This window comes from Trypanosoma cruzi, genomic scaffold, assembly GCF_000209065.1.
Source record: "Trypanosoma cruzi strain CL Brener 1047053516901 genomic scaffold, whole genome shotgun sequence".
Taxonomy (NCBI): domain Eukaryota; phylum Euglenozoa; class Kinetoplastea; order Trypanosomatida; family Trypanosomatidae; genus Trypanosoma; species Trypanosoma cruzi.
Window position 1 is genome coordinate 14,185 of NW_001849414.1, and position 10,000 is coordinate 24,184.

Here is a 10,000-nt window from a genome sequence, read left to right on the forward strand (position 1 = left end):
GGGGAAATAAACACAAAACATAATAATCCTGTTTTTTTCTCTTTCTTCTTCTTCTTCTTCTTCTTCTTTCTGTGTGTTTGTTTGTACTGCTGGGGAGGGGGGGGGGGAGACGAACAAAGGTGTTAACAACAACAACAACAACAATAAAGAGCTCCCGCTCCCATTTTCCCCAGCAGTACAAAAAAAGAGAAATAAAAATTAAGAATATAATAACAAAAGAGAGAAGAAGAAGAAGAAGAAGAAGAGGTGCAATGTGAACTGCAAAGAGGGAGGGAGAGGCGGGGAGAAATGTGAAAGACGGAGGCGAGTCATTGCAGAATTTCTTCCATCACACAAGAAGAGAGGAGGACAATTGACTTTTACGCCCCAACGCACCACAACCAACAAAAACAACAACTTGTAATGATAACTTTTTTTTTTTTTTTGTAAAAGAAAAAAAAAAGGCGTAATTTTCTTTTGTTTATCTTTTATGGGTTTTTTTTTTCCTTTTTTGTTTTGTTTTGACTGCTTTTTTTTTTTTTTTTTTTTTTTTTTTGATCAGCGGCGTGTGTAGTTTGGCGAAAGGGAAGGGAAATGAAGGGGGAGGCGAGAGGAGCGGGGACCACATGTGTGGTGAGCATCCGAGCGTCATTCCAACTTTAAAATTCGTGGACGGGGCCGGAGAGGGAGAGGGAGAGGGAGAGGGTGGAAGCGGGCATTTGGGAGGAAATGGGGGACTGCTGTGCGTGTTTAATGTGCATGCAATGGCTGTTTGTTTGTTTGTTTGTTTTTGGTTTTGGTTTTGGTTTTGTTTTTTTTTGGTTTTCTTGGGTTCCAATGTGTAAAGTTATGTGCTTTCAACTTGTTTGGATTGTCAACTTTCTCGGATGTTCCGATGTCTTCTTCGGCGGCATAATAAGTACTCATATGTGGTTTGGGTACTCTTGTCGATCATCCAACAACAACAACAACAACAAGAAGAAGAAGAAGAATAAATGTGAAAAGAAAAGCACAAAAGGCATATATATATATATATATATATATATATCTATCTATATATATATATATATATTTTAAATGCTGGAGATATATATATATATATAAAGAAGGCATGGACGTTACTACAGTGGGTGGAGATGGAAGAAGGAATGGCTGTGAGATGTGACGTTTGTTTTTGTTTTGTTTTTTTCCCCCTAATTGACATGCGTATGTCTCTTACAACGGCTCCATTCCTGTACGCGTTGGCATGTACTCTCCTTCTCTTTCCCCAATCCTTTTTTTTTTTTTTTTTTCTCTTTTGTTTTTTCTTGTTTTTCTTTTTTTTTTTTTGTGTGTGTGTGTTTACATGCACGTACAATACGATTGGTGGACATCAAATGAATCTTTTGTAACACTTGAAGGCCATGTTTACTTATTTATTTATTTTATTTATTTTATTTATTTATTTTTTATTTTTTATTTTTTAACTTCCACACAGAAAATTTTGACGAAATAAATAAATAAAAAAGTAAATATAATTTTATAAGTGTTTTGTTGGGTTTTTTGTTTTTTTTTTTTTTCTTTTTTTTTTTTTCCCCCCTCCCCATTTGGACGCGAAGGGGGGAGAAACAAGACGGGTTATGTTCTCAACAATGCGCATTTTACTCCGCACCGCCACGATCGGCGTCGCCACGGGGACAATGGCGATGACAACAACTTTGGTGTCTGGTGCACATCTTGCCGCAGTACGGTGGTCCTCCTCCTCGACGTCGGACAATTCACCGGCACTCTTGTCGCAGCGAAGTTTTTTTTCCGGAGGCGCCGATGGTCGCTCCTCCGCGTCGATTGTCGTGGTCGATGCTGAGCTTGCCGCAAAGGAGCGTGACCGCATCGCACGTGAGATGTTGTCGCAGAACATGCCTAGCCCTCATGCCGAGGAGCGATTGGTGGTGACGATGAGGGGACTGGAGCACACTGTGCCGTATACCCTTCGTATCGTTCTGAACGGGCCAAACGAAGCAAAGAATGGTGAAGTCATAGCGGGGAAAGTATTAAAAGAGGCCTTCGAGGTTGTGGATCAGCATTTGAATCACTATAACCCGGAGAGCGAGGTGTCGGCAATCAACCAGCTTCCTTTAGGGGCGAAGCACACCATGTCACAGCACATGCGACGTGTGATGGAGTGTTGCGTACGGGTCTACGCATCCAGTGGAGCCTGCTTTGACCCTGCCACAGGACCGCTGGTTGAATTTCTTCGTTCTGTCATGAAGGATGAGAAGAGTGACGCAGAGTCAACACTTACGGAAGAGGAAGTGGAGCGCTTTTGCCTGCCTCAGAGTTTTGATGTAAATATGACAGACGGCACCATCGCCCGCAAGCACGAGGGTGCCAAGTTGGATTTGGGTGGTGTAAACAAGGGCTACACTGTGGACCGTGTGGTGGAAAAGCTTAACGCAGCTGGGATGCGGGATGTGATGTTTGAATGGGGAGGTGATTGCCGTGCAACGGGAGTGAATTATCAGCATCAGCCATGGGCCATTGCCATTGTGCGCCCACCGCCTGTCGAGGTGGTGGAACAGCACGCCAAGGAAGGGTTGGATGAAAAAAAGGAGGCATCACAGTTGCTTCGACTCATGTATCTTGACGATGAGGCACTTTGTACGAGTGGCGACTATGAAAATGTCATGTACAGTCCAAAATATGGTGTCCGCAGCAACATCTTTGACTGGAAAAAGAGAAGTCTGCTGGAGCCAGTTGAAAGTGAACTGGCGCAGGTTTCCATCAAGTGCTACAGTGCAATGTACGCTGACGCACTTGCAACGGCAAGCCTCATCAAACGTGACATTTCAAAAGTACGGCATATGTTGGAGGAATGGCGTCACTCGCGAAATCGCGTCACGAATTACGTTACCTACACACGACAGGGCGAACGCGTAGCCCGTATGTTTGAAATAGCAACAGAAAATGCCGAGATTCGCAAAAACCGTATTGCCGGTTCTCTTCCTGCACGCGTAATTGTTGTGGGTTGTGGTCTTGCCGGGTTGTCTGCAGCCATCGAGGCCACCGCCTGCGGAGCCCAAGTCATCCTGCTGGAGAAGGAACCGAAGGTTGGTGGCAACAGCGCCAAGGCAACGTCCGGCATCAATGGCTGGGGCACACGCGCACAGGCACTGGATGACATCCAAGATAACTGCAATATATTTGAGCGCGATACGCACAAATCGGGTCTCGGCGGCAGCACCGTCCCCAGTCTGGTGCGCACACTCTCCGTAAAGAGCGGGGATGCCATTTCTTGGCTTTCGTCGCTTGGCGTTCCACTGACAGTGCTTTCGCAGCTTGGCGGGCACAGCCGCAAGCGCACGCACCGTGCCCCCGATAAGGCAGACGGCACTCCTGTGCCCATTGGCTTCACCATCATGCGGACGCTTGAGCAGCACGTTCGCACGAAGCTGGCGGATCGCGTTACGATCATGGAAAGCACTGTCGTCACTTCGCTTCTAAATGAGATCAAAGGTACACCCGATGGTGGGCGTGAAGTGAGAGTCACGGGCGTTACTTACAAGAAGTCCGATGAGAAGGAGGCAGGTTCGATGAAACTTACCGCGGATGCCGTCATTCTCGCCACCGGCGGCTTTTCAAATGATCACATGTCGCAATCACTCATTGGCGAGTTTGCGCCAGAGTTGTCCGGCTTCCCCACAACCAATGGACCGTGGGCCACGGGTGACGGCGTCAAGCTTGCACGACGCCTTGGTGCCACACTTGTCGACATGGAAAAGGTACAACTTCACCCGACAGGCCTCATCGACCCGAAAGACCCCGCAAACCCGACCAAGTACCTTGGCCCGGAGGCGCTGCGTGGGTCGGGCGGCGTCCTGCTAAACAAGAAGGGTGAGCGGTTTGTCAATGAGCTTGAACTCCGTTCCGTGGTCTCCAACGCCATCATTGAGCAGGGCGACGAATATCCATATTCAGGCGGTAGCAAGTTTGCCTTCTGTGTGCTCAATGACGCAGCGGTGAAGCTCTTTGGCGTCAATCTGTTGAACTTTTACGCAAATACTTTGGGAGTGTTTAAGCGTGTGGATGACCTGCAGGGGCTGGCAATGCTCATTGGTTGTGATGTTTTAACTTTGCAGAATACGCTGGAAACATACGAGTCAAGCAGTATTGTTACCTCCGCGTGTCCATTTACGGGAAAGGTTGTCTACCCGTGTGTGGTGGGACCGCAGGGTCCCTTTTATGTTGCCTTTGTGACGCCGTCGATCCACTACACAATGGGCGGCTGCCTCATCTCGCCCTCGGCAGAAATTCAGCGTGAACACTATTCTCTGAACCTTCTTGAGAATCAACGTCCCATTCTTGGCTTGTTTGGTGCGGGCGAGGTGACGGGCGGGGTGCATGGTGGAAACCGGCTTGGTGGCAATTCGCTGCTGGAATGCGTCGTCTTTGGCCGCATTGCTGGGGATCGTGCCGCAACAATCCTGCAGAAGCAAGTGTATGCGCTTTCAAAGGATAAGTGGACATCCGTTGTGGTCCGTGAATCCCGCAGTGGTGAACGGTTTGGGACCGGCTCTCGTGTGCTGCGGTTTAACCTTCCGGGTGCCTTGCAGCGTTCTGGACTTTACCTCGGCCAGTTTATTGCCATCCGCGGTGAGTGGGATGGCCAGCAGCTCATTGGGTACTACAGCCCCATCACATTGCCGGATGAACGTGGCGTCATATCTATCCTTGCCCGTGGGGACAAGGGGACTTTGAAGGAGTGGATTTCTGCCATGCGCCCTGGTGACTCCGTAGAGATTAAAAGTTGCGGTGGCATTCTCATTGAGCGCAATCCGGCGAAGAAGCAATTTCTCTTCCACGGACATGTTATACGGCAATTCGGGCTTATTGCGGGGGGCTCAGGCGTGGCACCGATGCTGCAGATCATTCGTGCCGCGCTGGAACGCCCATACGTGGATACAACGGAGTCCATCCGTTTAGTTTACACCGCCGAGGAATATGAAGAGTTAACGTACCGTGAACTGCTTCATCACTATTCCAAGGAGAATCCGGACAAGTTTTCCGTTGAATTTTCTCTTAACAACCCACCGGAGGGATGGACCGGGGGTGTTGGCTTCGTTGATCGTCCGTCGCTGCGGAAAACACTGCAGCCTCCTTCGAATGATCTGCTTATTGCCATCTGCGGCCCGCCCGCTATGCAGCGTGCAATGAAGAACGACCTGCTGGCTATGGGCTATAACCCAGCGCTTGTGCACACGGTGGATGATGACATGCAAGCCGCACTGTAACCCAAAAACCGACATGAAAGAAAAAAAAAAGGAAAGAAAGAAACAGAGAGAGCGTGTGTGTGGTGTGGTGTGGTGCGCTGTGGGAAAGGAGGAAAACCACCTTACATTTTTAAAAGAATCATCGAACAAGATTTCAAATGTTAAGAAAATGATGAAACAACAACAAAGCAATATAAAATTCCCCATCGCATCCCGTTAAGTTGTAGTATAAATGATTTCCTGTAAAATAAATCCTCCAAATTTGTTTTTTAATTATTTGTTTGTTTTTTTGTTTTTTTGTGGTTATTATTGATTCCTTTTTCTTCCTTCTCCGCTTCCTTTGTGAAAGGGGATTGGGGCTTCTGCCGCGTAATTGACCCTCGACTTTTCTTTTCTTTTTTTTTTTGTGTGTGTGTGTTTGCATTTGTGAATTTCTACGCATATCCGTTTCATATGATGCGTGGACTGAAAGGAATTGTCTTGGACTCTCTCTATTGGGTATGAAATGTGCATGCATATTGATATAAATATATATATTTATATATATTTTCCGTGTGTGGTCATAATGAAAGTCTGGAGAGAAAAAAATAAATAAATTAAATAAATGTTGTCTCCCTTCCTCCCTTTTTTTTTTTTTTTTTTTGATTTAAAAGGGAAACGTAAGACGTGGACGCATCCTTCTTTGCCTCTCTGTGTGTGTGTGTGTGTGTGTGTGCGGTACTCTGTAGGGGGAAGCATTAGGACGGCTTTGTAGGCGGGGAGGGGTCTGTCTTTTAGGAAGAAAAAAAAAAAAAAAAGAATTGCGTCGGGGCGAGCACAAATAAACACACGACGTCAATCAAAAAGCACACACGTTGATTTAATGCAGGCTGCTGTTTTGCAGTGTCTTTTGTTCCTTCTTTGGAATGTGACAGCCGCGAAGTGTGCCCTCGGCTCCGCCGTCATTGTGGCACCGTTTTGGGCGATGATCATCAAACCGTTGCTGCAGCGACTTTGTGTCCCGGCGAAATGGAGGCAGCAACAGCAACAGCAGCAGCAACAGCATGCGACGCCACCACCACCGCCAACAGTCGCAAGTCAGAAATCCGGAGCTGCGGGGCAGAGATCGTCAGCGTCGCGGAAATCCTCATCGCCACGGCGCGGTGGGAAGGCTTCGGGTGCTGGAAAAAAACAGGCATCCAGGGAAGAGCCACGTGAAAAGGACCCATCTTCTTTTGAGGCTGTTGCTGCAACTGCTGCGGCGGTCTTGCAACCGAGCACGTCTCATACGGCGTCCATCACGAACGAGGCGCTTGTTTCGCTTTTTCGGTCGCCAGAGTTTACCAGCTGGTACAGTGGCCACCGTGACATTCTCCTGGAGCGGGTGCATGTACGGTGTGCGCAGCGGCTGTGGGAGTCACTTGCCGTCATGGTGGCGTTGTTAATGGGGATGTTTCTTCTTCCCTTCTTCGTCCTCAACGACGGGGGCGCAACGTTGTGGGCCCTGCTGCAACGTCGCAGTGACAGCAAAGGATATGTAACGATAAACAATGGGTTGTGGAACCTGCTTTTCACGACAGTTTCTGTGCATGGGGAGCCGTTGTTGATACTTGTGGCCGCTCTAACGCTCTTAACGACGGCCTTTATGCCGGTGGACGCGAAACAAACTGCGTCCACAGCGCTTGTTGCGTTTCTCGTGTTACTGGTAGAGGCTGCCATGGTGGAGCATATGGCGTTGGGTGCCGGGCTATTGATGTTATTAGGAGTTGTGGCATGGCGCGTTTCATGCACTATGGTCTGAAACAAACACAGAATTGTTAAGTAAGAGGGAAGGGGGGAGGGGGGGAAAGAGAGGTTGAAAGGAAAGAAAGGTAGAGCATATAGAGGGAATACGATGAGACTCGCATGTATATACATATAATTTTATTGTATTGCTTTTTGTTGTAGTCTTGTTGACTTTGTGTGTTTGTTTGTTTTATGCCATTGGACCTCACAAGGAAATGTGCGCCAAGCATCCATGTTGCCGAAGGTGGGTAATCATACCCACGTACATGTGTACGTGTAAATACGCACTTATATGTGTTATTTATTTATAGAAAGAGGGACTGTTGTGTATTTGCATGAGGAGGAGGAGGAAGAGGGAGAAAAAAAAGAAAAGAAGGTGGGGCTGTTGTGTGTGTGTGTGTGTGAGAGAGAAGAGAAAATAAGAGAAGAGATGTACACAAAAAGTCGGCAAAAAAAAAAAAGAGCGATGGGGAGGATGTATGTTATACATGTATATCTACACTGCGGGGGATGCGTATCCCTTTTGTTTATTTTAATTTTTTTGTATTCTTTTTTTTGTTTGTTTGTTTTTCTCCCCGGATGAGGCCGCCGTTTGTGTTTTATTCTGCAGGGTTGTGGGAAGGCAACGGATGGACCATCGTTTTTCAAAGCATGAGTATTTTATAAGCTGCAGTTTCACAATTATCTTTTCCGGATTTGTGGCGGCTTCCTACTTTGACATTTCCACCTGTCCGTACCGGTACGATCGCGTGGCGTCCACGTCAAAATGGACAGGCGATAGGGGCGGTGCATGTGAGTCGCATACACCAGGCAGGGGCGAGGTGGAGAGTTCCCACTCCCTCTTTACCTCAATAGCGCAGGGAGGCGACCTCACATGTCACATGGCGGATCTTGTCATTTGGGTTTACATTTTAGCACTTCTGTTATTTATGTCGCATAAGTATTACTACTACCGTGTCATGGGGCTGCATTATTTCCTGTTGGATTACTGTTACTTTCATAATGCTTGCCTTGTACTTTTTTTACTGTGGTGCCTCGTCGATGTGCAGTGGTCGAATGAGCCATTAATCTCATGGGAGGTGTACTTGCCACAGGCGTGGCTGAAGGAACGTCAATTGGCCCTTTCCGGCATTCAAAGCGGTGGGTTTGGTAGAAGCATCAAAGACATTGCCGCGAAGTCAACACCGTTAGTTAACCGGACGTGGACCGACTGGGCCCAACAACTCATTCCATCCACAGCGCGGCAGATGATTCTTGTGGCAGGAATTTATCAGCCCGTGTCGGTGAATGTTCGAACCATTGGATATGCAGCCGCAGAGGTATCGAGCACGGATGAGGTTTTACTGAACTTTCTTTCCTTTTTTGCCCTTGTGGCAGGGAGTTTTGGACCCATTTTGGGTGCCATATTGGTGTGGAGTAATTCCCTGTTGTTTCACTCCTTTGATCGCATGTCCTCTAGCTACCTCCATCTTGCCCCCGCGGTGACCCAACTGCTACTGCTGCATCGCCTCTTCACCAGCGCCAAGAGGGAACTTGCATCTTTTGAAACGTCTCCGAGCGGAACCGCTGCTGCTGCTGCTGCTGCAGGTGGTGGTAATGATGTTGGAACGCTGAAGCACCGAGTGGATGCTCTCTGCGTCACGGGGACCCTTTGCCACGATCTGCGACACGCCGTCTCCTACTGGACGATGCTGAAGCTTCATTTTGTGATGTTCATTGCATGGCAAATTTTTTATCATACATTTAGTGAAAGTCGTCGTCGTCGTCGTACAAGGAAGTACCAGAAAAAATTAAAAGAAATTGCTTTGCGGCATGAAGAATTTTGCCGTCTCACTGGCACAACATTAGAGGAGGCCCAACTGTTGCGGCCTATATTTGTTCTTTCGGAGGGAATTGTAGGGGATCCCACGCAGCGTGTCACGGCGTACACGTGGTTGATGGAGCATCCTCCACTTGGTAAAGAAGGGGTACTCTATCGTTTTGTCACCATGTTTGGCACCGGTTATCTACCGACGGTGATACTTTTTCAGGTAGCACAATGGCTGTTGCATATGTGCTTTTTCACATTGGCGTACCCTATTATGTATTACAGCTTTCATGTAGCACTTTCTGCATGGCCATTGGCTTTGTATTTAATTTTCTTTCTTCTCTATACTGTGTATAATGCCGCAGCGGTAAATAAGAGGTGGATTCAGAAACTGCAAAGATTAGCGATGATTGGAATGGAAGCGCAACGTAATCATGGAGAAAATTACTTCCCTCGCTTAGATGGCAACGTCAAAAACACCTGAGCCCATGACAAATGGGGGGGAAAAAAAAAAAAAAGAAAATGAGAAGAAGAAGAATGGAGGGGTGGATATAAGAAGAGAGACGCATGCTATTAAACCGGAAAAGAAAAAATAAAAATAGATCCGTAAGATGTATTTTCTTTCTCTCAAGGTATGTATGTGTGTTCATTGTGACCTCAGCGCTTAAAATGAGAAAGAGGAGGTGTTGGTGGCATCGCTATTTTTTTTATTTTTTTATTTTTTTATTATTATTTTTTCATATTTTTTTTCTTTTTTTCATATTTTTTTTTTTTTAGAAGAAAACAAAAGTAGATAACGTGGCGGTGTGGTTTGTTGTTATTCGCCTTATTTATTTATTTATTTATTTAATTTTTTTTTTTTTTTTTCATGGTTCCATCCGTAAGACTGAATGCCCGTGTGCCTGTCATCATCTGCCTTGACCCTTCTTTCTCTCTCCCAATATCTACACATGCATGTCTACATATATATATATATATGTGTTCGACCCTCCCCCAAAGTTTAACCCACTTTGAAAACAGGAGGGTGTGGAGGCAACGACAAAAACATTAACGAGAAAAGAAGAAGAAAAAAAGGAAAAGAAAAAGAAAGGAGGAGAAATGCCAGCAAGAAAGACGAATCGGCAAGGCACAGGAGGACAACGTTATCATAGAAACCGACTTGGGTGCATGTTGGTGCCTCACGGCCGTGTGTCTGGGTTACTTT

The 10,000-nt window shown here is 46.8% G+C and overlaps 4 protein-coding genes across 4 annotated transcripts in view, besides 28 other annotated features; all 4 read left to right on the top strand.

Annotated features, from left to right (window-relative positions):
- Positions 1–10,000: part of a sequence feature (heterozygous, Esmeraldo-like haplotype) that runs on past the window's edge.
- Positions 34–68: a microsatellite.
- Positions 125–147: a microsatellite.
- Positions 222–245: a microsatellite.
- Positions 475–535: a microsatellite.
- Positions 660–685: a microsatellite.
- Positions 751–805: a sequence feature (T-rich).
- Positions 936–956: a microsatellite.
- Positions 1,000–1,082: a microsatellite.
- Positions 1,254–1,308: a microsatellite.
- Positions 1,386–1,440: a microsatellite.
- Positions 1,469–1,504: a sequence feature (AT_rich).
- Positions 1,518–1,552: a microsatellite.
- Tc00.1047053508535.10 (NADH-dependent fumarate reductase, putative) lies at positions 1,599–5,246 on the top strand (the record flags this gene model as incomplete). Its single annotated transcript, XM_802227.1, has 1 exon — positions 1,599–5,246. One exon carries the CDS (start codon positions 1,599–1,601, stop codon positions 5,244–5,246), a length of 3,648 nt encoding a protein of 1,215 aa, XP_807320.1.
- Positions 5,262–5,298: a sequence feature (GA-rich).
- Positions 5,304–5,329: a microsatellite.
- Positions 5,487–5,526: a microsatellite.
- Positions 5,747–5,775: a sequence feature (AT_rich).
- Positions 5,807–5,831: a sequence feature (AT_rich).
- Positions 5,850–5,877: a sequence feature (AT_rich).
- Positions 5,917–5,940: a microsatellite.
- Positions 6,088–7,005, top strand: Tc00.1047053508535.20 (hypothetical protein, conserved; the record flags this gene model as incomplete). The annotated part of the gene is made up of 1 exon (XM_802228.1): positions 6,088–7,005. One exon carries the CDS (start codon positions 6,088–6,090, stop codon positions 7,003–7,005), a length of 918 nt encoding a protein of 305 aa, XP_807321.1.
- Positions 6,240–6,269: a microsatellite.
- Positions 7,327–7,371: a repeat region.
- Positions 7,511–7,562: a sequence feature (T-rich).
- Tc00.1047053508535.30 (hypothetical protein, conserved) lies at positions 7,619–9,280 on the top strand (the record flags this gene model as incomplete). The annotated part of the gene is made up of 1 exon (XM_802229.1): positions 7,619–9,280. The coding sequence occupies one exon, from the start codon at positions 7,619–7,621 to the stop codon at positions 9,278–9,280; it is 1,662 nt and encodes a 553-aa protein (XP_807322.1).
- Positions 8,555–8,574: a microsatellite.
- Positions 9,498–9,571: a sequence feature (T-rich).
- Positions 9,623–9,660: a microsatellite.
- Positions 9,737–9,778: a microsatellite.
- Positions 9,850–9,895: a sequence feature (A-rich).
- The window catches only part of Tc00.1047053508535.40 (hypothetical protein, conserved), a gene marked incomplete at both ends in the record, with an annotated part of 1,308 nt that continues 1,202 nt past the window's right edge, over positions 9,895–10,000 (top strand). Inside the window, one exon of the mRNA XM_802230.1 lies at positions 9,895–10,000. This exon is cut by the window's right edge and continues 1,202 nt beyond it. Coding sequence (XP_807323.1) covers positions 9,895–10,000 — 106 coding nt within the window.